This window comes from Salmo salar, chromosome ssa18, assembly GCF_905237065.1.
Source record: "Salmo salar chromosome ssa18, Ssal_v3.1, whole genome shotgun sequence".
NCBI lineage: Eukaryota > Metazoa > Chordata > Actinopteri > Salmoniformes > Salmonidae > Salmo > Salmo salar.
In genome coordinates, this window is record NC_059459.1 from 77,018,827 (window position 1) to 77,046,782 (window position 27,956).

General features: G+C 45.0%; 1 protein-coding gene across 2 annotated transcripts in view; it reads left to right on the plus strand.

Moving 5' to 3' along the window:
* LOC106578044 (tumor necrosis factor ligand superfamily member 10) overlaps nt 1-25,375 on the plus strand; it is a 51,372-nt gene extending 25,997 nt beyond the window's left edge. The window contains exons 3-6 of one of the 2 annotated variants that reach the window (XM_014156599.2): nt 18,366-18,402; nt 19,117-19,224; nt 23,234-23,397; nt 24,505-25,375. In XM_014156599.2, coding sequence (XP_014012074.1) covers nt 18,366-18,402; nt 19,117-19,224; nt 23,234-23,397; nt 24,505-24,795 — 600 coding nt within the window. In that variant the 3' untranslated portion in view covers nt 24,796-25,375. Of the gene's footprint in view, nt 1-18,365; nt 18,403-19,116; nt 19,225-23,230; nt 23,398-24,504 lie in introns of both variants that reach the window. The other variant, XM_014156598.2, reaches the window with a different exon arrangement.
* The last annotated feature ends 2,581 nt before the right edge of the window (nt 25,376-27,956 follow it).

A 27,956-nucleotide genomic window follows, 5' to 3' on the forward strand; every position in this document is an offset into this window, starting at 1 on the left:
GCCGCCATTGGACTCTGGAGCAGTGGAAATGCAGTCTCTGGAGTGATGAATCACGCTTCACCATCTGGTAGTCCAACGGACGAATCTGGGTTTGGCAGATGCCAGGAGAACGCTACCTCCCCCAATGCATAGTGCCAACTGTAAAGTTTGGTGGAGGAGGAATAATGGGCTATTTTTCATGGTTCGGGCTAGGCCCCTTAGTTTCACTGAAGGGAAATCTAAACACTACAGCATTTGGTATTTTACATCGTAATGAAGAGCATTATATGGACAGGGATCACCTGATCCTAGATCCGCACTCCTACTCAGAGACGCATCATGAATACGACTGAGTCAGTCGTTTCATGGTGAGTCAGAGACTGTGGCCTCCATCTGTCTGTACCACTCACTACCTAAACACAGACACCGCCAACAGGCTTTCCCCATCTGTGTGTGTCTGCTTATTGCTGTATCTGCATCCTTCCTTCACCGCTTCAATATGGACAGACAGACATACTGACTCACACACACACACACACACACACACACACACACATACACATACACACACACACACACACACACACACACACACACACACACACACACACACACACACACACACACACACACACACACACACACACACACACACACACACACACACACACTCAAACAATTAGAGCTGCACCACATGATACAATCAGACTGTTTACAGTTCTGTCTCCAGTTGTAATAGAAATGGAATGTCTCGTTTCTTGTGGTGTAAATTGACTTGGATTGGGTCTGAGTCTGTGTGTGAGTGTCCCTGTGCATGTGCGTGGGTGTGTGTATGTGTATGTGTATGTGTATGTGTGTGTGTGTGTGTGCGTGTGTGTGTGTGTGTAAATTGACTTGCTTGCAAGTTAAGCATTTCACTGTACTTGTACATGTGACAGTACAACTGGATCTCAGTATGAGACAAAGCTGGTCCAGAGTGATTATACAGTCTGTACACCCCCTGAAACTACACACGGTCTCTTTCAGAAGTAAGGTCTGACCCCACGCCTTGTGTTGAAATCCAAATTTTTTAAGAAAAGTAGATAATTGTAAAATTAAACTTCCTCCCTTGAACACTGTCCAAGAGCAAACAAGACTGATTTTGTGCAGCTCTTTGTTTCCTCAATTAGGAATTACAATTAACTGTATTTTAAAGTTCAGGCTAAGAGTTAAAGTGTTTGGTTAGAGTAGCTTGAAAGCACTAGGCTACATGGCTAACATAAGGTTAGCATTAGCGACAACAAAAAACATCTCTTGGCCTACTTCTACTGGAGACGCTAGGCTACATGGCTAACGTTTAGATAGTATTAACCAAAACCAGCCCTTGACCTACGTCTATTGGAAACGCTAGGTTACATGGCTAACGTTAGGTTAGCATTAGCCAAACCCAGCTCTTGGCTTTTCATTCTGGTCTGTGTTCTTGCATGGAAATACTCATGCTAATGAGTGCAGCTGGTTTAATGTGGGCTGGTCTGGGTTTTGTGACTGTTTGTGTGTGTGTGGGTGGGGAGGGGGGGGGGGGGGGGTCTTTGGCTACAGCGTTAGCCTCTGTAGCCTCTGTGTCTTTGTATAAAACGCTTGAGCTGAAAAGCTGGTCTAGCTTTAACCAAACCGTTTGGCTAGAATAAATTGTATTTTCTGTTTTAACCCTGTCCCAACCCTTAACCCTTACCCCAACCCTTTACCATTACATTTTAGCAGACGCTCTTATCCAGAGTGACTTACAGTAGTGAATGCATACATTTCATACATTTCATGCATTTTTTTGTACTGGCCCCCCGTGGGAATCGATCCCACAACCCTGGCATTGCACACACCATGCTCTACCAACTGAGCCACCTTAACCCTTACCGCTTTACCCTTAACCATTACCTTAACCCTTAACCCTTACCCTTTTACCATTACCTTAACCCTTACCCCTTTACCCTTAACCATTACCTTAACCCTTAACCCTTACCCCTTTACCATTACCTTAACCCTTTACCCTTAATTTAACCATTCAGAACCGTATTCCAAACCTTAACCCTTAACTTAACCATTCAGAACCTTTTCCCAAACCTTAACCCTTAACTTATACCATTCTGTATTCATGCCTGAACTTAACCTTCGAAATTTGACATTTATGGATAAACATCAGATTCTGCAGTGAGATTGGAGACCTATAATGCAGGGCCTCTCCTACACACACACACACACACACACACACACACACACACACACACACACACACACACACACACACACACACACACACACACACACACACACACACACACACACACACACACACACACACACACACACACACACCCTCCCAGTGATATATATTAGCGGTGGGAGGTCGTCAAATCTCATTGTGCTAATTGAGAGAGGCTGTAGTCCATTATCTGTTGGCAGAGACAGAGGATCCTAATGTGAAACACATGGACAACTACACACACACACACACACACACACACACACACACACACACACACACACACACACACACACACACACACACACACACACACACACACACACACACACACACATTTTGAGACATTACGTTTTTTAACATGGACACCACAGAATGATGTGATTGAATAGGGCCATCCCAACAACAATAAAAAACACAATCTGTCCTCGTCCCGGATGACGGAGAGAGAACCTTAAGATGGACAGCGAGCTTGATGATGGAGAGAGAACAGGTCCACCTGGTAGTTATTATTACAGGGAGAGAGAACAGGTAGTTGATACACCTGGTAGTTATTATTACAGGGAGAGAGAACAGGTCCACCTGGTAGTTATTATTACAGGGAGAGAGAACAGGTAGTTGATACACCTGGTAGTTATTATTACAGGGAGAGAGAACAGGTCCACCTGGTAGTTATTATTACAGGGAGAGAGAACAGGTAGTTGATACACCTGGTAGTTATTATTACAGGGAGAGAGAACAGGTCCACATGGTAGTTATTATTACAGGGAGAGAGAACAGGTACACCTGGTAGTTATTATTACAGGGAGAGAGAACAGGTCCACCTGGTAGTTATTATTACAGGGAGAGAGAACAGGTCCACCTGGTAGTTATTATTACAGGGAGAGAGAACAGGTCCACCTGGTAGTTATTATTACAGGGAGAGAGAACAGGTACACCTGGTAGTTATTATTACAGGGAGAGAGAACAGGTCCACCTGGTAGTTATTATTACAGGGAGAGAGGAGAAGAAGCCAATAGACAGAGTGGACAAAGAAGCCAATAGGCAGAGGGTAGAAAGAAGCCAATAGACAGAGAGTAGAAAGAAGCCAATAGACAGAGAGGAGAAAGAAGCCAATAGGCAGAGAGGAGAAAGAAGCCAATAGGCAGAGAGGAGAAAGAAGCCAATAGACAGAGTGGACAAAGAAGCCAATAGGCAGAGAGGAGAAAGAAGCCAATAGGCAGAGAGGAGAAAGAAGCCAATAGGCAGAGGGTAGAAAGAAGCCAATAGACAGAGAGTAGAAAGGAGCCAATAGACAGAGAGGAGAAAGAAGCCAATAGGCAGAGAGGAGAAAGAAGCCAATAGGCAGAGAGTAGAAAGAAGCCAATAGGCAGAGAGTAGAAAGAAGCCAATAGGCAGAGAGGAGAAAGAAGCCAATAGGCAGAGAGTAGAAAGAAGCCAATAGGCAGAGAGTAGAAAGAAGCCAATAGGCAGAGAGTAGAAAGAAGCCAATAGGCAGAGAGTAGAAAGAAGCCAATAGGCAGAGAGGAGAAAGAGGCCAACAGGCAGTGAGTAAGCCTACATTTTGTCTGATTCTCTGTATGGTAATAGGCCTAATAATGATAATAATGAATTCTATTTTGTAAAATAGTTCCTTGCATCATACAGCACAATTTTCAGTTACCTTTTTGGCCAATGGTGTTACAGAAAATGTTTCATTTTTGGACAAGTAAAATAATCTGGCCTACTTGCCCTATTCTTGCCTAACAGAATACCAAAAGGTCAAATGATTTTTGTTCTCCTGCTGATTAGCGTTTATTAGCTGAATCAGATGTGCCAGTGTAGATCTGGAACAATAGCCTGACACATTTCATTCATGCACTGTTATTATGCAAAGGTACAGAGTATTTACACTCCCCTTTATGCTGTACAGTTAGGTCAACTTGAAGAGAACAGGTTAGATTAACTTGAAGAGAACAAGTTAGATTAACTTGAAGAGAACACGTTAGATTAACTTGAAGAGAACATGTTAGATTAATTTAAAGTTAACATGTTAGATTAACTTGAAGGTAACATGTTATATTAACTTGAAGAGAATATGTTAGATTAACTTGAAGAGAACACGTTATATTAACTTGAAGAGAACAGGTTAGATTAACTTGAAGAGGACAGGTTAGGGTCTACTTGAAGAGGACAGGTTAGGGTCTACTTGAAGAGGACAGGTTAGGGTCTACTTGAAGAGGACAGGTTAGGATCTACTTGAAGAGGACAGGTTAGGGTCTACTTGAAGAGGACAGGTTAGGATCTACTTGAAGAGGACAGGTTAGGGTCTACTTGAAGAGGACAGGTTAGGGTCTACTTGAAGAGGACAGGTTAGGGTCTACTTGAAGAGGACAGGTTAGGGTCTACTTGAAGAGGACAGGTTAGGGTCTACTTGAAGAGAACAGGTTAGGGTCTACTTGAAGAGGACAGGTTAGGGTCTACTTGAAGAGGACAGGTTAGGGTCTACTTGAAGAGGACAGGTTAGGGTCTACTTGAAGAGGACAGGTTAGGGTCTACTTGAAGAGGACAGGTTAGGGTCTACTTGAAGAGGACAGGTTAGGGTCTACTTGAAGAGAACAGGTTAGGGTCTACTTGAAGAGAACCGGTTAGGATCTACTTGAAGAGGACACTGCCACATTACTTCATTGATGTAGTGTTAATCTCTCAGGTACCTGACATGCCTGCTATAGTCTATCATTACGACCGTAGAGACAGGGAGACCATACATAGCACTCATAATCCCTCCACATTCATCCCCCTCCTCTCTCCTCTGCTCCTCATCTGACCCGCAGTCATCCTCATATCTCATTCATCCCCCTCCTCTCTCCTCTGTTCCTCATCTGACCCGCAGTCATCCTCATATCTCATTCATCCCCCTCCTCTCTCCGCTGCTCCTCATCTGACCCAGTCATCCTCATATCTCATTCATCCCCCTCCTCTCTCCGCTGCTCCTCATCTGACCCACAGTCATCCTCATATCTCATTCATCCCCCTCCTCTCTCCGCTGCTCCTCATCTGACCCACAGTCATCCTCATATCTCATTCATCCCCCTCCTCTCTCCGCTGCTCCTCATCTGACCCAGTCATCCTCATATCTCATTCATCCCCCTCCTCTCTCCGCTGCTCCTCATCTGACCCAGTCATCCTCATATCTCATTCATCGCCCTCCTCTCTCCGCTGCTCCTCATCTGACCCACAGTCATCCTCATATCTCATTCATCCCCCTCCTCTCTCCGCTGCTCCTCATCTGACCCGCAGTCATCCTCATATCTCATTCATCCCCCTCCCCTCTCCTCTGCTCCTTGTGTGTGTGTTTTACGTGAGCCACTCGGCTTACCGTCACTAAACCACATAGAGAATCATCACATCTCCACCTCCACTGTCCAGTCTCAATGGCCCTTTTTGTCCTCCCTCCATTCCTCTCCTCTTTTCACCTCTCCACCATCCCGTCTCCTATTCATTAAACTGCTGGTTCATTTGGGTAGTCTCTCGTCCCGGGGATGGAGGAGAGGAGGAGGAGACGGGGATGAGAGGAAGGAGAGACGTAGGGTCTTACTGTAGAAACACTGTCTCTAGATCCTGGCCACTGTAGATTCATTATTCAACTATCTAAACCATCAAAGGGCAGACAGACACACACACACACTCATACGCAGGCAGTATGGGACGTGACGCGTACCGACAAAATGGACTCTATTCAGCAGGGTTAAAAATGTCTAAAAACGACAAACGAATGATGGCCGGGGGGGTTTGGTCACAAAAGTTTTTGTGTAAGTCAAATTTTTACCAGAAACATATACTCACAAAGGCATCTGTGTGTCTAGTGTCGATTGTCTACCCTCTCCTTGCTCTCCCTCCATCCCTCCCTCTGTCCTCCTCCGCTCCCCCTCTTTGCTCTCCCTTCGTCTCTCCTGCCGTCCCGGGCCAAGGTTTGCGTTCTGCCCGGTTTGGAGTCAGCCACCTGTCTGGTGCACTTTGTGTCTTTTTTTTTTTTAAATAGGGAGGAAATAAGAAAAAGAGAGAAAGAAGTAAAGAAAGAGTCTTGGAGCGGAGCGCGCTACGAGGTCTTGACCCATGACCTGTAAACAGAGGAGACTGGGAGAGGAAAAGAAAGAGTCTTGGAGCGGAGCGCGCTACGAGGTCTTGACCCATGACCTGTAAACAGAGGAGACTGGGAGAGGAAAAGAAAGAGTCTTGGAGCGGAGCGCGCTACGAGGTCTTGACCCATGACCTGTAAACAGAGGAGACTGGGAGAGGAAAAGAAAGAGTCTTGGAGCGGAGCGCGCTACGAGGTCTTGACCCATGACCTGTAAACAGAGGAGACTGGGAGAGGAAAAGAAAGAGTCTTGGAGCGGAGCGCGCTACGAGGTCTTGACCCATGACCTGTAAACAGAGGAGACTGGGAGAGGAAAAGAAAGAGTCTTGGAGCGGAGCGTAAACCGGAAGCAGGGCGATAGAGTCGTGGTCTGATTTGCCAAAGGGAGGGCGTTTCTGTAGGTAGAATAAAGTTGGCCCAGAGTTTTAGCACCCCTTGCGGCGCAGGGACATGTTGGCAGAAGTGAGGTAGAATGGTTTTAAGTCTCCCTGTGTTAAAGTCTTCTCCCACTAGAAAGGCTGCCTCTTGACAAGTGGTATCTTGTTTGTTTATGGTCCCATACAGTGCGTTGAGTGCCAAAGTAGTGTTGGCTTGTGGTGGGGTGTAGACGGTGGATTATGGATGAGAAATCTCTTGGTAGACAAAAAAAAAGTCTGCAGGTGAGCAAAAGGTGAGCAAAAGGTTCAGTTTTCCCTCACACTGGAAGCAGCGAGTTGTTGTTTATGAAGAAGCACACCCCTCCGCCTTTGGACCTGCACGAGGCCGCCGTCCTTCACATCACAACGCTGCGTGGAGAAACCACTGAGTTCCAAATCCATAGATCCAGACAGCCACGTTTCTTCTAAAGCATATAATATGGCAGCTAATCAAGTCTCTCTGATATGAGACTCTCGAACGAAGCTCATCTGTCTTATTCATGAGTGACTGGACATGTGGTTTTATTCATCCACATAGCAATACAAACTACCCATTGTGAAGTCTGACTGCTGGACAGATAAACACACACACACACACACACACACACACACACACACACACACACGCACACACACTCTGGCTGCTGGACAAGCCAACGAATGTCTGCCAATGTGATATAACTCATAACAATGAGTAATTTAGGAGACTTGTCAGTTTTTTAGGACATACCTCAGACAACTAGAAACAATGGAGGATAGGATGTAAGAGGGTTCCCCATGTAAGAAGGAAAAGACTCTCAATTGATTGAATTCAGACTTGACAATGCCAATCTGTTGAAGTTTAAAGTTTAAACGCATCACTACATAATCTAGTGTACCTGTCCAAACACATTGCTATGGCACAGCTATACTCACAGGGTTTCCATTGAAATGAAACGACTGGTTGAACAAAAGTTTAAATCCACGTCCTTTAGTTATCTGTATCGGTGGTATTAATGCAGGTAGTGGAGACACCAGCCATGTTAGTTATCTACCTACTGCAGGTAGTGGAGACACCAGCCATGTTAGTTATCTACCTACTGCAGGTAGTGGAAACACCAGCCATGTTAGTTATCCACCTACTGCAGGTAGTGGAGACACCAGCCATGTTAGTTATCTACCTACTGCAGGTAGTGGAGACACCAGCCATGTTAGTTATCTACCTACTGCAGGTAGTGGAGACACCAGCCATGTTAGTTATCTACCTACTGCAGGTAGTGGAGGCACCAGCCATGTTAGTTATCTACCTACTGCAGGTAGTGGAGACACCAGCCATGTTAGTTATCTACCTACTGCAGGCAGTGGAGGCACCAGCCATGTTAGTTATCTACCTACTGCAGGCAGTGGAGACACCAGCCATGTTAGTTATCTACCTACTGCAGGCAGTGGAGGCACCAGCCATGTTAGTTATCTACCTACTGCAGGCAGTGGAGGCACCAGCCATGTTAGTTATCTACCTACTGCAGGCAGTGGATGCACCAGCCATGTTAGTTATCTACCTACTGCAGGCAGTGGAGGCACCAGCCATGTTAGTTATCTACCTACTGCAGGCAGTGGAGGCACCAGCCATGTTAGTTATCCACCTACTGCAGGCAGTGGAGACACCAGCCATGTTAGTTATCTACCTACTGCAGGCAGTGGAGGCACCAGCCATGTTAGATATCTACCTACTGCAGGCAGTGGAGACACCAGCCATGTTAGTTATCTACCTACTGCAGGCAGTGGAGGCACCAGCCATGTTAGTTATCTACCTACTGCAGGCAGTGGAGGCACCAGCCATGTTAGTTATCTACCTACTGCAGGCAGTGGAGGCACCAGCCATGTTAGTTATCTACCTACTGCAGGCAGTGGAGGCACCAGCCATGTTAGTTATCTACCTACTGCAGGCAGTGGAGGCACCAGCCATGTTAGTTATCTACCTACTGCAGGTAGTGGAGGCACCAGCCATGTTAGTTATCTACCTACTGCAGGCAGTGGAGGCACCAGCCATGTTAGTTATCTACCTACTGCAGGTAGTGGAGACACCAGCCATGTTAGTTATCTACCTACTGCAGGCAGTGGAGACACCAGCCATGTTAGTTATCTACCTACTGCAGGCAGTGGAGGCACCAGCCATGTTAGTTATCTACCTACTGCAGGCAGTGGAGACACCAGCCATGTTAGTTATCTACCTACTGCAGGCAGTGGAGACAACAGCCATGTTAGTTATCTACCTACTGCAGGCAGTGGAGGCACCAGCCATGTTAGTTATCCACCTACTGCAGGCAGTGGAGACACCAGCCATGTTAGTTATCTACCTACTGCAGGTAGTGGAGGCACCAGCCATGTTAGTTATCTACCTACTGCAGGCAGTGGAGACATCAGCCATGTTAGTTATCTACCTACTGCAGGCAGTGGAGACACCAGCCATGTTAGTTATCTACCTACTGCAGGCAGTGGAGGCACCAGCCATGTTAGTTATCTACCTACTGCAGGCAGTGGAGGCACCAGCCATGTTAGTTATCTACCTACTGCAGGTAGTGGAGACACCAGCCATGTTAGTTATCTACCTACTGCAGGCAGTGGAGACACCAGCCATGTTAGTTATCAACCTACTGCAGGCAGTGGAGACACCAGCCATGTTAGTTATATACCTACTGCAGGCAGTGGAGGCACCAGCCATGTTAGTTATCTACCTACTGCAGGCAGTGGAGACACCAGCCATGTTAGTTATCTACCTACTGCAGGCAGTGGAGGCACCAGCCATGTTAGTTATCTACCTACTGCAGGCAGTGGAGGCACCAGCCATGTTAGTTATCTACCTACTGCAGGCAGTGGAGGCACCAGCCATGTTAGTTATCTACCTACTGCAGGCAGTGGAGGCACCAGCCATGTTAGTTATCTACCTACTGCAGGCAGTGGAGGCACCAGCCATGTTAGTTATATACCTACTGCAGGCAGTGGAGGCACCAGCCATGTTAGTTATCTACCTACTGCAGGCAGTGGAGGCACCAGCCATGTTAGTTATCTACCTACTGCAGGCAGTGGAGGCACCAGCCATGTTAGTTATCTACCTACTGCAGGTAGTGGAGACACCAGCCATGTTAGTTATCTACCTACTGCAGGCAGTGGAGACACCAGCCATGTTAGTTATCAACCTACTGCAGGCAGTGGAGACACCAGCCATGTTAGTTATATACCTACTGCAGGCAGTGGAGGCACCAGCCATGTTAGTTATCTACCTACTGCAGGCAGTGGAGACACCAGCCATGTTAGTTATCTACCTACTGCAGGCAGTGGAGACACCAGCCATGTTAGTTATCTACCTACTGCAGGTAGTGGAGGCACCAGCCATGTTAGTTATCTACCTACTGCAGGTAGTGGAGACACCAGCCATGTTAGTTATCTACCTACTGCAGGCAGTGGAGACACCAGCCATGTTAGTTATCTACCTACTGCAGGTAGTGGAGGCACCAGCCATTTTTTACTGAGGTGTCTAAGGGGTAGCTTGGTCGTTGCATGGGGTGCTTATAATATATAGTGTACATGTAATAATAAAAAATAAAAAACATTTGGGGGGGTGTGCCTGTTGTAAAGAGAGCTTCAGCAGCATCATGTAGGTGAAATATATAGAGGACTGGAAACTCCAGTATAGTGATTATCATCATGAGACTGTCAGCCAGGCATGGTATGTATCTCCGCCTGGGATCTGTCCTGCTCGACAGAGCGTTACATAGGCACACACACGCACACACGCACGCACGCACGCACGCACGCACGCACGCACGCACGCACACACACACACACACACACACACACACACACACACACACACACACACACACACACACACACACACACACACACATACGGAAAAAGTCCCCATTGAGACGATGCCATGGTGTGTTTGTGACGCTGAGGTTGTAGAAATATAATTATATAATTGGTCTCAGATCTTTGAGGCTGTGAATTATTCTATGTTTGTGTGTGAATATGGTCGTTTTCAGGCAGGTCGAACGGAAACTGTCACCAATCTAAAAAAATAAACAATCTCTCTCTCTCTCTCTCTCTCTTCTCTGTCCTCTTCTCTTTTCCCCCCTCACTCTCTATTTGTTCTCCTTCGTTCTCTGTGATTAGTCAGTTGTGTGTCCTAGACCTTTAGGCCAGATAAAGTGTCACATAGAAATGTGAGTTATAGATCTGTTATTCTCATTGAAAACAAGTCTAAGAAGCGGTAGAACTGTTCTACGTGCTTTATTTCTATGCTTCCTTTTTTTAAGTTTCGTTTTTGCGTCTTTTACTTTCAGTTTTGTACACCAGCTTCAAACAAGTGAAAATACAATTGTTTTCGTTATGGAAAATATATTTCACAGTGGTTTAGATGGTACAAGGACTCTCTACACTATACTTGCTTGTTATGTCTTTAAAAAAAACTGAATTTAGGAGAACTATAAGAGATGTAGCAACCAGGAAATGTCGGAGTGATTTCTGCATTGTGCATCTTTAAACAATTCTACTGTATTTCTGTGTCTAGTAGGTACAGTATAAGTTACTAAAAGAAAGACAGAGAGAAACAGTAACTTCTCGGTGTAGATTTTAGACTAGATAGGTTTCTCTCCCACTCTCAATGCCGTACAGTCAATCTCAGACCGTGTCCATTCTGTCTACTATATTTCTACCTCCTAAAGGAGGCTGTCATTGTAAATAAGAATTTGTTCATAACTGACTTGCCTTGTTAAATAAAGGTTAAATAAAAATAAAGGAGGGTATAAATTAATTATTAATTCATCGGCCCTGCCGAAAGAGAGAAGCAGTAACTTCATAAAGCAGATTCCCTGTCCGTGCCATAAACCCAGATATGTATATCACTCAGACAGAACCTCTATTTCCAGCTGTCTTTTAAAGCTGAGATCCACGATAGGCGCCACTGGCCGCCCCAGGCGCATTTTATATTGTTTTTGTTTGATTGACATGAGTGTCCAGGATCGGGGAGAAAAAAAAATCATACTCTGCCATTCTATTGAAGTAACGTCGTCGTCGTTGTAATATCGCAAACGGACGTGGCCGTTCCACCACTGTGGATTCCAGCTTTAAAAGTACTCATTAATTATAGCGCCTGTTTAAAGAACGGGGGGAAATAAATTACTTTTACTAGATTAAGGGCTCTATTCAATCCGTACGCGGAAGTTCAGCTTTACAGCGTGATTTAAATTGAAAGGCAATGTTCCCGCTTTAGTGGAGACTGCATTCACGGTGAACGCTGTGTATGGCGGCTCAATCTGAAATTACCTTCACATTTATTTTGTTGAATCAGTAACGCTTCAGTTTAGCAGAGCCATAATATTAGATAGGGTTCTGTGTCTGTATAGCCCTCAGACCATGTCCATTCTAGCTATCATATTTCTATATCTGTCTCTTAAAGGAGGTATAAGTTACTTATTAATTATAAACCCTGCTGAAAGAACAGGGGGAACAGTAACTTCTTAGAGTAGATTATAGTAAGATAAATTTCCCTTTTCATGCCACAGAGCCATACAGAGCTAAGACTGGTCCAAACCTGCACCACACACACACACACACACACACACACACACACACACACACACACACACACACACACACACACACACACACACACACACACACACACACACACACACAGACACACATATTATAGTATTGTATTTCCAGCCCCAGCTAAGCTCCCAGAGTAGGTCTAATACTCCTTCATGTGCATACTTGTCTTTCCCTCTCCCTGTCCCCTCCTTCACTCACTTTTCCAGTTAATAACCGGGGCATGGATTCACTAAAAACTATTTTGACAAGAAGAAGCTTCATAAAAAAAGAAAAACACATAAAAGTTGTTAAGAAAGTTCTGAGGTGCATGCAAAGGGCAAATTTAGAAAACATCTTATAAGAATGTTCATTAAATCCAGACTCTGTAATCTCTTTCTGAGATCAGCGACCATATTCACAAAGCGTCAGACTAGGAGTGTTGCTGATCCAGGACCAGTCTGGGATTTAAGATCATAATGAATAACATAACATCCTACTATGAATTGCTTTGATTATTGGCCCAGAAGGGTTCTGCACAGAATCATCTTAAGAATCGGGAGCTTTTTTTCTCTTCTTTCTCTGCAGGCTCTGTGTGTTTTACAAGGGCCTCTGTAGAAAGGGTGAAAGGTTGAATACTTAGTCTGTTTGTTGTTGTTTGTGCAGCTGGGGGTGTTACTTTTATGGTTGTTATCAGATGTCTAACTTTGACCTTCATCACATTTAGAACACGGATTTTTGCTCTCTGTGCTATAAACCAAAAACTGCAGTGTGAAATCAAATGACTTTCCTCATTGTAAGACATACAATTAGACATACACTATAACAAGTATCACCTGACGGGCAACTTGAGACGTCAGAAATTTTAAATATGTCCTAGGTCAGTGTTGCTCTCAATGGTTCCATGGTTCGTTTACCGGGGGAAGTATTTCGGTGGCGCGAGACTGAGAGGCACTGTCATGACCTCGAAGATGATTGCTTCCAGGTGGGCAAATTCCAGGAAACTCCCCACAGAACACACACACACACACACACTGAGTACACTACACGTAGGAACACACACATTTCATACACACACACACACACACACACACACACACACACACACACACACACACACACACACACACACACACACACACACACACACACACACACACACACACACAGAGAGATATATATCATTACCCTCCCTAGTAACTCCCTACAGAAAACAAATGTCATGCTTCTGTCATATCGGATATTGCCAGTGTTCTAAGTGCAGACTACTGTGGTGCGTCTGAAACCCTCTGCTGCATACTGTGGTGCGTCTGAAACCCTCTGCTGCATACTGTGGTGTGTCTGAAACCCTCTGCTGCCTACTGTGGTGCATCTGAAACCCTCTGCTGCATACTGTGGTGCGTCTGAAACCCTCTGCTGCATACTGTGGTGCGTCTGAAACCCTCTGCTGCATACTGTGGTGCGTCTGAAACCCTCTGCTGCATACTGTGGTGAGTCTGAAACCCTCTGCTGCATACTGTGGTGCGTCTGAAACCCTCTGCTGCATACTGTGGTGAGTCTGAAACCCTCTGCTGCATACTGTGGTGCGTCTGAAACCCTCTGCTGCATACTGTGGTGCATCTGAAACCCTCTGCTGCATACTGTGGTGCGTCTGAAACCTTCTGCTGCATACTGTGGTGTGTCTGAAACCCTCTGCTGCATACTGTGGTGCATCTGAAACCCTCTGCTGCATACTGTGGTGAGTCTGAAACCGTCTGCTGCATACTGTGGTGCGTCTGAAACCCTCTGCTGCATACTGTGGTGCGTCTGAAACCCTCTGCTGCATACTGTGGTGAGTCTGAAACCGTCTGCTGCATACTGTGGTGCGTCTGAAACCCTCTGCTGCATACTGTTGTGCGTCTGAAACCTTCTGCTGCATACTGTGGTGCGTCTGAAACCCTCTGCTGCATACTGTGGTGCGTCTGAAACCCTCTGCTGCATACTGTGGTGCATCTGAAACCCTCTGCTGCATACTGTGGTGTGTCTGAAACCCTCTGCTGCATACTGTGGTGAGTCTGAAACCGTCTGCTGCATACTGTGGTGTGTCTGAAACCCTCTGCTGCATACTGTGGTGAGTCTGAAACCGTCTGCTGCATACTTTACTTTAATTTCTCCATTGAAGCCATGTGCTGGCAATGTTCTGCTCTGAGGAGCAGTGGATCCTGGGGTTGAGGAGGGTAGCCTTGGGGCCTGGCTGGCTTTGCTTTTCTTTGTTCAGCCAAGCGCTCAACCACTCAGTCTCTCTGTTTCTCTGCTTAGGCTCTCCCTAAGTGATACACATGGGTGGGTGTACGCACATACACACTGAGCTCTTGGGTTGAGTAGCATGTTGGGTTGGGTTGAGCAGCACGTTGGGTTGAGCAGCATGTTGGGTTGGGTTGAGCAGCATGTTGGGTTGGGTTGAGCAGCACGTTGGGTTGGGTTGAGCAGCACGTTGGGTTGAGCAGCATGTTGGGTTGGGTTGAGCAGCACGTTGGGTTGGGTTGAGCAGCACGTTGGGTTGGGTTGAGCAGCATGTTGGGTTGGGTTGAGCAGCACGTTGGGTTGAGCAGCACGTTGGGTTGGGTTGAGCAGCATGTTGGGTTGGGTTGAGCAGCACGTTGGGTTGAGCAGCACGTTGGGTTGGGTTGAGCAGCATGTTGGGTTGGGTTGAGCAGCACGTTGGGTTGAGCAGCACGTTGGGTTGGGTTGAGCAGCATGTTGGGTTGGGTTGAGCAGCACGTTGGGTTGAGCAGCACGTTGGGTTGAGCAGCACGTTGGGTTGGGTTGAGCAGCATGTTGGGTTGGGTTGAGCAGCACGTTGGGTTGAGCAGCATGTTGGGTTGGGTTGAGCAGCACGTTGGGTTGAGCAGCACGTTGGGTTGGGTTGAGCAGCACGTTGGGTTGAGCAGCACGTTGGGTTGGGTTGAGCAGCACGTTGGGTTGAGCAGCTGGCTCAGGGTATGGTAGAGGCTCAGGGTATGGTGGAGGCTCAGGGTATGGTGGAGGCTCAGGGTATGGTGGAGGCTCAGGGTATGGTGGAGGCTCAGGGTATGTTGGAGGTTCGGAAGCAGGACAGCTGGCTCAGGGTATGGTGGAGGCTCAGGGTATGGTGGAGGCTCAGGGTATGGTGGAGGCTCAGGGTATGTTGGAGGTTCGGAAGCAGGACAGCTGGCTCAGGGTATGGTGGAGGCTCAGGGTATGGTGGAGGCTCAGGGTATGGTGGAGGCTCAGGGTATGGTGGAGGTTCAGGGTATGGTGTAGGCTCAGGGTATGGTGGAGGCTCAGGGTATGGTGGAGGCTCAGGGTATGGTGGAGGCTCAGGGTATGGTGGAGGCTCAGGGTATGGTGGAGGCTCCGGGTATGGTGGAGGTTCGGAAGCAGGACAGCTGGCTCAGGGTATGGTGGAGGCTCAGGGTATGGTGGAGGCTCAGGGTATGGTGGAGGTTCAGGGTATGGTGGAGGCTCAGGGTATGGTGGAGGTTCAGGGTATGGTGGAGGCTCAGGGTATGGTGGAGGCTCAGGGTATGGTGGAGGCTCCGGGTATGGTGGAGGTTCGGAAGCAGGACACTGCCAAGAAACACACCATCGATACGACTCTGCAACGGGGTGGGGAAGACTAGCATGATGAAGAACAGAATGAGGGAGAGAGAGAGAGGTAGAGAGGTAGAGGTAGAGAGGTAGAGGTAGAGAGGTAGAAAGAGAGAGGTAGAGAGAGGTAGAGAGAGAGAGAGGTAGAGAGGTAGAGGTAGAGAGAGGTAGAGAGAGGTAGAGAGAGGTAGAGAGAGAGAGAGAGAGAGAGAGGGAGATGGAGATGGAAAGCAGCAGAACCCAGGTGTTCTGGTTGAAGTGTTCCGTCAAAGGAGTGAGGGATGGGGGTGAGTGAAAGAGAGATTAAACAGAGATGTGAGCAGGATGGATGGAGTGAGTGAGTGAGTGAGTGAGTGAGTGAGTGAGTGAGTGAGTGAGTGAGTGATGATGATGATGGTAGTGATGATGATGATGATGGTGATGATGGTAGTGATGATGATGATGATGGTAGTGATGATGATGATGATGGTAGTGATGATGATGATGATGATGATGGTAGTGATGATGATGATGATGGTGATGATGGTAGTGATGATGGTGATGATGGTAGTGATGATGATGATGATGGTAGTGACGCTGATGGTAGTGATGATGATGATGATGGTAGTGATGATGATGATGATGGTGATGATGGTAGTGATGATGATGATGATGGTAGTGATGATGATGATGATGGTAGTGATGATGATGATGGTAGTGATGATGATGATGATGATGGTAGTGATGATGATGATGATGGTGATGATGGTAGTGATGATGGTGATGATGGTAGTGATGATGATGATGATGGTAGTGACGCTGATGGTAGTGATGATGATGATGATGATGGTAGTGATGATGATGATGATGGTGATGATGGTAGTGATGATGATGATGATGGTAGTGATGATGATGATGATGGTAGTGATGATGATGATGATGGTGATGATGGTAGTGATGATGATGATGATGGTAGTGATGATGATGATGATGGTAGTGATGATGATGATGATGGTGATGATGGTAGTGATGATGATGGTAGTGATGATCATGATAATGGTAGTGATGATCATGATAATGGTAGTGATGATGATGATGGTAGTGATGATGATGATGGTAGTGATGATGATGATTATGGTAGTGATGATGATGATGATGGTAGTGATGATGATGATGATGGTAGTGATGATGATGATGATGGTGATGATGGTAGTGATGATGATGATGATGGTAGTGATGATGATGATGATGGTAGTGATGATCATGATAATGGTAGTGATGATGATGATGGTAGTGATGATGATGATGGTAGTGATGATGATGATTATGGTAGTGATGATGATGATGGTGATGATGATGATGGTAGTGATGATGGTAGTGATGATGGAAGTGATGATGATGATGATGGTAGTGATGATGGAAGTGATGATGGTAGTGATGATGATGATGGTGATGATGATGGTAGTGATGATGGAAGTGATGATGAAGTGATGATGGTGATGATGATGATGGTAGTGATGATGATGATGATGGTAGTGATGATGGTGATGATGGTAGTGATGATGATGATGGTAGTGATGATGATGATTATGGTAGTGATGATGATGATGGTGATGATGATGATGGTAGTGATGATGGAAGTGATGATGGTGGTGATGATGATGATGATGGTAGTGATGATGGAAGTGATGATGGTAGTGATGATGATGATGGTGATGATGATGATGATGGTAGTGATGATGGAAGTGATGATGAAGTGATGATGATGATGGTGATGATGATGATGGTGATGGAAGTGATGATGATGATGGTAGTGATAGTGATGATGATGGTAGTGATGGTGACAGTGACGATGATGATGATGGTAGTGATGATGATGATGGTAGTGATGGTGATGGTAGTGATGGTGATGATGACGGTGACGATGATGACGATGATGATGGTAGTGATGATGATGATGGTGATGGAAGTGATGATGGTGGTGATGATGATGATGATGGTAGTGATGGTTATGGTAGTGATGGTGATGATGATGGTAACGGTGACGATGATGACGATGATGATGGTAGTGATGATGATGATGATGGTAGTGATGGTGATGGTAGTGATGGTGATGGTAACGGTGACGATGATGACGATGATGATGGTAGTGATGATGATGATGATGATGATGAATATGGTAGTGATGGTGATGGTAGTGATGGTGATGATGATGGTAACGGTGACGATGATGACGATGATGATGGTAGTGATGATGGTAGTGATGATGATGATGGTAGTGATGATGGTAATGATGATGATGATGGTAGTGATGATAGTAGTGATGATGATGATGGTAGTGATGATGATGGTGACCGTGATGATGATGACGATGATGACGATGATGATGGTAGTGATGATGGCGACGATGTCCATGAGCCAACTGTTTTCATGAGACATCTTTATGTTTATTTTACAGGTGACCGAGAACATAATCTCCAAGCAGACGTTTCAGGGTGAGTCACTCTTTAAAATTGTCTATCTGCATGACCTTTGGTTGACAGTCGTATACAATGACAACATTTCAAACTCTACTGGTACACCTATCCCCTGCCATACTATACATTCATGACCTTTGGTTGACACTCATAAGCAATAACAACTCTGTACATACGTGACGATTCTGTATCATGATTTCGAAATATCTAAAACAAAATGTTTGTCTTTACAAATACATACATGACATACCTGCCTGACTTACACGTGACCTTTGACTCTTAGAAACAATGACAACTCTAATGGTAGATATCATGGTTCTGAATCTAAAACGAGAAGTATATCTATACATACCGATTTACTATCATGGCTCTGAATCTAAAACGAGAAGTATATCTATACATACTGATTTCCTATCATGGTTCTGAATCTGAAACGAGAAGTATATCTATACATACCGATTTCCAATCATGGTTCTGAATCTGAAACGAGAAGTATATCTATACATACCGATTTCCAATCATGGTTCTGAATCTGAAACGACAAGTATATCTATACATACCGATTTACTATCATGGTTCTGAATCTGAAACGACAAGTATATCTATACATACCGATTTACTATCATGGTTCTGAATCTAAAACATATTTTTTTTATGATGGTGGTGATGAGGATGATGATGATGATGATGATAATGATATAATAATGACAGATTTCTCCGCCTCTCTATCAGAAGCGAGAACGTTACCTCGCACCTTCAACACTTCCGGGTCAAAGTTTGCGACCTCTGTGACCCAGCGTCCGTCAGCCCACCTGACCCTCAGAGACAGCAGTGCTCAAGGTGAGCAGAGTGTGTTTGTGTGTGTGAGAGAGACAGAAAAATAAAAAGAAAGAATGAAAGAAAAAGAAGGAAAGATTGAAAAGAAAGAAACAAAGAAAGAAAGAAAGAAAGAAAGAGAGAGAGAGAGAGAGAGAGAAAGAGAGAGAGAGAGAAAGAACAGGTCAATCAAGATTCCAAAAATATAATGCTTGTTTGTTGGCCATTGTTCTTTCAGCAGAGTTTATTATGAATATGTTTGTGTGTCTATCAGTGCAGTATCAGTGTGTGTGTGCATGTGTATGTGTATGTGTGTACAGTATCAGTTTATTGTGTGCATACAGCAGGGCGTAGGCAGGTTTGACTAGTGTTATGATGTTATTACCATCAGCTCTCTCTCTCTCTCTCTCTCTCTCTCTCTCTCTCTCTCTCTCTCTCTCAATTCAATTCAATTCAATTTGCTTTATTGGCATGACGTAACAATGTACATATTGCCAAAGCTTACTTTGGATATTTACAATATGAAAATAATAAGAATCAAAATTGTCAACGGGACAACAGTAACAACAATAACCAAGGGTCAAAATAACCATACATCTCTCTGTCTGTCTCTCTCTCTGTCTCTCTGTCTCTCTCTCAGGCCACGGCCTCTGTTAGTCAAAACCCACTGGGCAAAAACGGCTTGAATCAACGTTGTTTCCACGTCATTTCAACAAACAAATTCAATGAAAACGTTGAATCAAAGTGGAAAACTGATCAGATTTTTTTTAAGTAATCAACCTAAATCCAGTGAAATGTTTTGTTGATTTCACGTTGAATTCACGTTAGTTGACAACTCAACCAAATGTAAATCAAAACTAGATGTTGAACTGATGTCTGTGCCCAGTGGGTAGTCAGTAGACAGGAAGAAAAGGACTCAATCATTCACCTGCTTTTCCCATAAGGAAATAACTCCTATATAGCAGATAGTCCTGGATCTTCATGTAAGGCAGTAAGGAAGTGCATTCCAGGCCAGTTAAAAGACTATGACTGACATTACTGGAATCATAGCTGTGAGAAAGAGGAAGGGACACACACACACACACACACACGAATGTACACGTGTTTTATGTCATCGCCTAGCACTGTCCAGTAGGATTTAGTTCTTCAGAGACATAATCATCAGGTTTTATAGAAAATAGATGGGATATTAAATTACCCTTGTTAAACTGGATATGAAGAGAGAATACTGGATAGAGAATACTGGATATGAAGAGAGAATACTGGATACAAAGAGAGAATACTGGATATGAAGAGAGAATACTGGATATGAAGAGAGAATACTGGATACAAAGAGAGAATACTGGATATGAAGAGCGAATACTGGATATGAAGAGAGAATACTGGATATGAAGAGCGAATACTGGATATGAAGAGAGAATACTGGATACAAAGAGAGAATACTGGATATGAAGAGAGAATACTGGATACAAAGAGAGAATACTGGATAGAGAATACTGGATAGGAAGAGAGAATACTGGATAGAGAATACTGGATATGAAGAGAGAATACTGGATAGAGAATACTGGATACAAAGAGAGAATACTGGATACAAAGAGAGAATACTGGATACAAAGAGAGAATACTGGATATGAAGAGAGAATACTGGATATGAAGAGAGAATACTGGATATGAAGAGAGAATACTGGATATGAAGAGAGAATACTGGATACAAAGAGAGAATACTGGATACAAAGAGAGAATACTGGATATGAAGAGAGAATACTGGATATGAAGAGAGAATACTGGATACAAAGAGAGAATACTGGATATGAAGAGAGAATACTGGATACAAAGAGAGAATACTGGATACAAAGAGAGAATACTGGATACAAAGAGAGAATACTGGATATGAAGAGAGAATACTGGATATGAAGAGAGAATACTGGATATGAAGAGAGAATACTGGATACAAAGAGAGAATACTGGATATGAAGAGAGAATACTGGATATGAAGAGAGAATACTGGATATGAAGAGAGAATACTGGATACGAAGAGAGAATACTGGATATGAAGAGCGAATACTGGATATGAAGAGAGAATACTGGATATGAAGAGAGAATACTGGATATGAAGAGAGAATACTGGATATGAAGAGAGAATACTGGATATGAAGAGAGAATACTGGATATGAAGAGAGAATACTGGATACGAAGAGAGAATACTGGATATGAAGAGAGAATACTGGATACGAAGAGAGAATACTGGATACAAAGAGAGAATACTGGATAGAGAATACTGGATATGAAGAGAGAATACTGGATACAAAGAGAGAATACTGGATACAAAGAGAGAATACTGGATATGAAGAGAGAATACTGGATATGAAGAGAGAATACTGGATATGAAGAGAGAATACTGGATACAAAGAGAGAATACTGGATATGAAGAGAGAATACTGGATAGAGAATACTGGATATGAAGAGAGAATACTGGATATGAAGAGAGAATACTGGATATGAAGAGAGAATACTGGATATGAAGAGAGAATACTGGATAGAGAATACTGGATATGAAGAGAGAATACTGGATAGAGAATACTGGATATGAAGAGAGAATACTGGATAGAGAATACTGGATATGAAGAGAGAATACTGGATAGAGAATACTGGATATGAAGAGAGAATACTGGATACAAAGAGAGAATACTGGATACAAAGAGAGAATACTGGATATGAAGAGAGAATACTGGATATGAAGAGAGAATACTGGATACAAAGAGAGAATAGAACATTTTGGAACTTCCACCAGAGGATATCTGCTCTTCATGTGTGTGTGTGTGTGTGTGTGTGTGTGTGTGTGTGTGTGTGTGTGTGTGTGTGTGTGTGTGTGTGTGTGTGTGTGTGTGTGGTTAAACTAATATGAACATTAGGAATCAGTTTGTTCAAATTAAAGACACACCTTTCGTCCCGCATGACACACTATGCCCTATGTAGTGCACTACTTTTAACCAGGACCAATAGGGCTCTAGTCAAAAGTAGTGCGCTATATAGGGAATAGGGCGCCATTTGAGAAACATGCCCATGCTTATTTGATATTGATCTTCCTGCTGGAATGTGACTTTTCTGTTTGCTTAACCCTCCCATGCTCCTTTATTTTCTACCTCTCCTTCCTTCTCTCCCTCCCTTCATTTTCTCCTCTGTCTCCACCGCTGCTCATGTTTCTTCTTCCCTCCACCTCTCCCCCTTTCCCTTTATTCCTCCCACACACAACTCTGTCTCCGTTCTCCATTTGTCATCTCCCTCTCTCTCTCTCTCTCTCTCTCTCTGTCTCTCTGTCTCTCTCCCTCTGTCTCTCTCTCTCTCTGTCTATCTCCCTCTGTCTCTGTCTCTCTCTCTCTCTCTCTCTCTCTCTCTCTCTCTCTCTCTCTCTCTCTCTCTCTCTCTCTCTCTCTCTCTCTCTCTCTCTCTCTCTCTCTCTCTCTCTCTCTGTCTCTCTCCCTCTCTCTCTCTCTCTCTCTCTCTCTCTCTGTCTCTCTCTCTCTCTCTCTCTCTCTCTCTCTCTCTCTCTCTCTCTCTCTCTCTCTCTCTCTCTCTCTCTCTGTCTCTCTGTCTCTCTCCCTCTGTCTCTCTCTCTCTCTCTCTCTGCTCTCTCTGTCTCTCTCCCTCTGTCTCTCTCTCTCTCTCTCTCTCTCTCTCTCTCTCTCTGTCTCTCTCCCTCTGTCTCTGTCTCTCTCTCTCTCTCTCTCTCTCTCTCTCTCTGTCTCTCTCTCTCTCTCTCTCTCTCTCTCTCTCTCTCTGTCTCTCTCTCTGTCTCTCTCCCTCTGTCTCTCTCTCTCTCTATCTCTCTCTCTCTCTGTCTCTCTCTCTCTCTCTCTCTCGCTCTCACTCTTTCTCTCTTTCTCTCTCTGTCTCTCTGTTTCTCTCTCTCTCTCTGTCTCTCTCCCTCTGTATCTGTATCTCTGTTTCTCTCTCTCTGTCTCTCTCTCTCTCTCCCTCTGTCTCTGCATCTCTCTCTCTGTCTCTGTCTGTCTCGCTCTCCCTCCCTCAGCAGGGTCTCCTTTGTACCCCACCCCCCAGCCCGACCTCCACCAATCATGTCGCCACGCCGTCCGTTCCTGGGCCAATCAGAGCTTTGGAGCCCATCTTCACAACATGACCTTAGCCAATGGGAGGCTGCGTGTGCCCCAGGATGGGCGGTACTACCTGTACTCACAGGTAGGCTAATGTTTTCAGACTCAGAGTCTCGATTCAATCCGTATCACTCAGAGCTATAGTAGGGTTGAAATGTATATGGGAATACAGCATTCCACTGACGCGGGAACATTGCCTTTACATTTCTATCGCTCTGTAGTGCATGTCTTCAGCGCTACGGATTGAATTTAGCCCTTAAACTGTTATTTTCATTACTTCTAATACATGTTTTGGATGTTCATACAAGCCTGTGACAAAGACATTTCCCTTCTAGACATCAATCAAGTACCATTCAATTAATCTCTACCTCTCCTTTCTCTCTGTACCTCTATCCCTCCCTCCCTGCCTGCCTGCCTGCCTCCCTCCCTCCATTACTCTCTCCCTCCCTCCCTGCCTCCCTCTCTGTCTCCCTCTCAATTTGTCCCTCCCTTTCCATCTCTCTCCCTCCCTGCCTCCCTTCCTCCCTCTCTGTCTCCCTCTCTATTTGTCCCTCCCTCTCCATCTCTCTCTCCCTCCCTGCCTCCCTTCCTCCCTCTCTGTCTCCCTCTCTATTTGTCCCTCCCTCCATCTCTCTCCTCCCTGCCTCCCCTCCTCCCTCTCTGTCTCCCTCTCTATTTGTCCCTCCCCTCTCCATCTCTCTCTCCCTCCCTGCCTCCCTTCCTCCCTCTCTGTCTCCCTCTCTATTTGTCCCTCCCTCCACTCTCTCTCCCTCCCTGCCTCCCTTCCTCCCTCTCTGTCTCCCTCTCTATTTGTCCCTCCCTCTCCATCTCTCTCTCCCTCCCTGCCTCCCTTCCTCCCTCTCTGTCTCCCTCTCTATTTGTCCCTCCCTCCATCTCTCTCTCCCTCCCTGCCTCCCTTCCTCCCTCTCTGTCTCCCTCTCTATTTGTCCCTCCCTCTCCATCTCTCTCTCCCTCCCTGCCTCCCTTCCTCCCTCTCTGTCTCCCTCTCTATTTGTCCCTCCCTCCATCTCTCTCTCCCTCCCTGCCTCCCTTCCTCCCTCTCTGTCTCCCTCTCTATTTGTCCCTCCCTCTCCATCTCTCTCTCCCTCCCTGCCTCCCTTCCTCCCTCTCTGTCTCCCTCTCTATTTGTCCCTCCCTCCATCCATCCATCCCACTCTCCCTCCTCTCCCAGGTGTACTTCCGCTACCCATCCCTTACTGAAGGGGACCAGCATACAACCAGTCACCAGCTGGTCCAGTGTGTTTACAAGAAGACATCCTACCTGAGACCCATCCAGCTGCTGAAGGGTGTCGGCACCAAGTGCTGGGCCCCAGACGCAGAGTACGCCCTCCACTCTGTGTACCAGGGAGGGCTGTTTGAGCTAAGGGCCGGGGATGAGCTCTTTGTCTCTGTCTCATCCCCCTCCATGGTCCATGCGGAGGAGTCATCAAGTTATTTTGGGGCATTCCGTTTGGACCTGTAAAGATGGACGGATGGAAAAGAGAGGGTGGTACACCGCCGGAAGAGGGGGATGGGTGGGATAAAAAGGAAAGGTGGGGGAAAGGAGGACAGGGTCAGGACACTGCCAGGGTAAGGAAAGGGGGGGGGGGTGAGAGGAGAGGAGAGGAGAGGAGGGGAAGAAGGGGGAAACCCCAAGGATTAAATCCCTACTCCCCCTGCTTCCCTGGACACTCCAAAGTGAATTCTAAAAAGGATCTGTGGATTCCATATGATTCTATATGATTCCATATGATTCTATATGAGAAAACGCTGGACAGACACTGAGGATCAAATGACAGAAGAATGTATTGGTTTATTGATATATAAATCACATAATAGAATGTGGATCTATGGAACAGAACGGTAGCGAGACAAAAAGATCACATTTGTGATGATGTGATAGCCAAGATTTGTGCCATGTGTTCATAGGTTACATACTGACTGTATAGAATGGAAGGAGTTGATCACAGAATGTAGAATGAGTTCTGTTCTATTCATTCTATTTGTATGGAGTTGACCATCTGTTCTGAGGGTTCTGACTGGACATATGGCCGTTTGGGAAATTAGAAAAAGTACTTTTATTTTGTATCTGTGTTGTGTACAGACCATTTGGAGGAAGAAGAAGAGTTGAGGACTTTTAGACATAGGATGTAAGACTGTTTGGAAGAGGATTCTTGCTTTAGTTGTGTATATGACATGGGACACTGTCAAGCAGGGAGAGAGAGAGACAGAGAGAGAGAGAGAGAGAGAGAGAGACAGAGAGAGAGAGAGACAGAGAGAGAGAGAGAGAGAGAGAGAGAGAGAGAGAGAGAGAGAGAGAGAGAGAGAGAGAGAGAGAGAGAGAGAGAGAGAGCGAGAGAGAGAGAGAGCGAGAGAAATAATGAAAGAGGAGGAGAGATACCTCTCTCTCTCTCTCTCTCTCTTACCTGAACTGTGGCACTTTCTCCCTCTCTCTAAAATGACTCTAGAATATGTCTCTCTAAAATGACTGTAGAATCTCTCTCTAAAATTACTCTGTAGAATCTCTGTCTCCCTAAAATGACTGTAGATTCTCTCTCTAAAATTACTCTGTAGATTCTCTCTCTCTAAAATTACTCTGTAGAATCTCTGTCTCACTAAAATGACTGTAGATTCTCTCTCTAAAATTACTCTGTAGATTCTCTCTCTCTAAAATTACTCTGTAGAATCTCTGTCTCCCTAAAATGACTGTAGATTCTCTCTCTAAAATTACTCTGTAGATTCTCTCTCTCTAAAATTACTCTGTAGAATCTCTGTCTCCCTAAAATGACTGTAGATTCTCTCTCTAAAATTACTCTGTAGATTCTCTCTCTCTAAAATTACTCTGTAGAATCTCTGTCTCACTAAAATGACTGTAGATTCTCTCTCTATAATTACTCTGTAGAATCTCTGTCTCCCTAAAATGACTGTAGATTCTCTCTCTCTCTAAAATGACTGTAAATTCTCTCTCTCTCTAAAATGACTGTAAATTCTCTCTCTCTAAAATGACTCTAGATTCTCTCTCTCTAAAATGACTAAATTCTCTCTTTCTAAAATGACTCTAGATTCTCTCTCTCTAAAATGACTAAATTCTCTCTCTCTAAAATGACTGTAGATTCTCTCTCTCTAAAATGACTGTAGATTCTCTCTCTCTCTAAAATGACTGTAGATTCTCTCTCTCTAAAATTACTCTGTAGAATCTCTGTCTCTCTAAAATGACTATGTAGATTCTCTCTCTCTAAAATGACTGTAGATTCTCTCTCTCTCTAAAATGACTGTAGATTCTCTCTCTCTCTAAAATGACTGTAGATTCTCTCTCTCTAAAATTACTCTGTAGAATCTCTGTCTCTCTAAAATGACTATGTAGATTCTCTCTCTCTCTAAAATGACTCTGTAAATTCTCTCTCTCTAAAATGACTGTAGATTCTCTCTAAAATGACTGTAGATTCTCTCTCTCTCTCTAAAATGACTCTGTAGATTCTCTCTCTCTCTAAAATGACTGTAGATTCTCTCTCTCTCTCTAAAATGACTGTAGATTCTCTCTCTCTCTAAAATGACTGTAGATTCTCTCTCTCTCTCTCTAAAATGACTGTAGATTCTCTCTCTCTCTAAAATGACTGTAGATTCTCTCTCTCTCTAAAATGACTGTAGATTCTCTCTCTCTAAAATGACTGTAGATTCTCTCTCTCTCAGATGACTCTAGATTCTCTCTCTCTAAAATGACTGTAGATTCTCTCTCTCTCTAAAATGACTCTGTAGATTCTCTCTCTCTCAGATGACTCTAGAAAGAGACAGCCAGCACAGATCCCCACCCTACACACACTCCTCTCTGACACACACACACCTCCCTTTGCAGTCTGGTAAATGTCAGTGGCCAAGTGGAGTGTGTGTGTGTGTGTGTGTGTGTGTGTGTGTGTGTGTGTGTGTGTGTGTGTGTGTGTGTGTGTGTGTGTGTGTGTGTGTGTGTGTGTGTGTGTGTTTCTCCAGTGTTCCTTGGCTCCATGGTTGGCTCAGGGGTAAGGTTAAACAAGCGAACACACTGCAGCAGGGCTCACACACACTGACGCACACACACTGACACACACACATAAAGCTGGTTGACATACAATTTAACCCCTGCTTCCTAGAATCTGTGGGGTGGTTTGTATCTGTGTATAAAATTATTGTATGTATAGTTCTATACTGTGATTGTATAGTTCTATACTGTGATTGTATAGTTCTATACTGTGTAAAAATGAGGTTCACCAAAGCGAAGCATAATAATTGTTTATTTCTTCTCACAGACATCTCTATTTGTGTCTGGTTGTTGTTTTAACCCTTCCACCATTGTTGAACTTTAACCGAGTGACTCTCACTCACCTTTAGTCAGTCCTCCTAGCTCCCAATACCATGGAGAGCCACAACAACCACTACAGCCCACTAACGGTACCGAGCCAGCTGCAGCGGTACCGAGCCACCTGCGGCGGTACCGAGCCAGCTGCGGCGGTACCGAGCCACCTGCAGCGGAACCGAGCCAGCTGCAGCGGTACCGAGCCACCTGCAGCGGTACCGAGCCAGGTGCGGTTGGAAGATTCCTGGGATTAGGAAGGAATAAGCAGACAATCCAGGAATCCTGAAATAACATCTGACATTTAGCAGAAGCTTTTA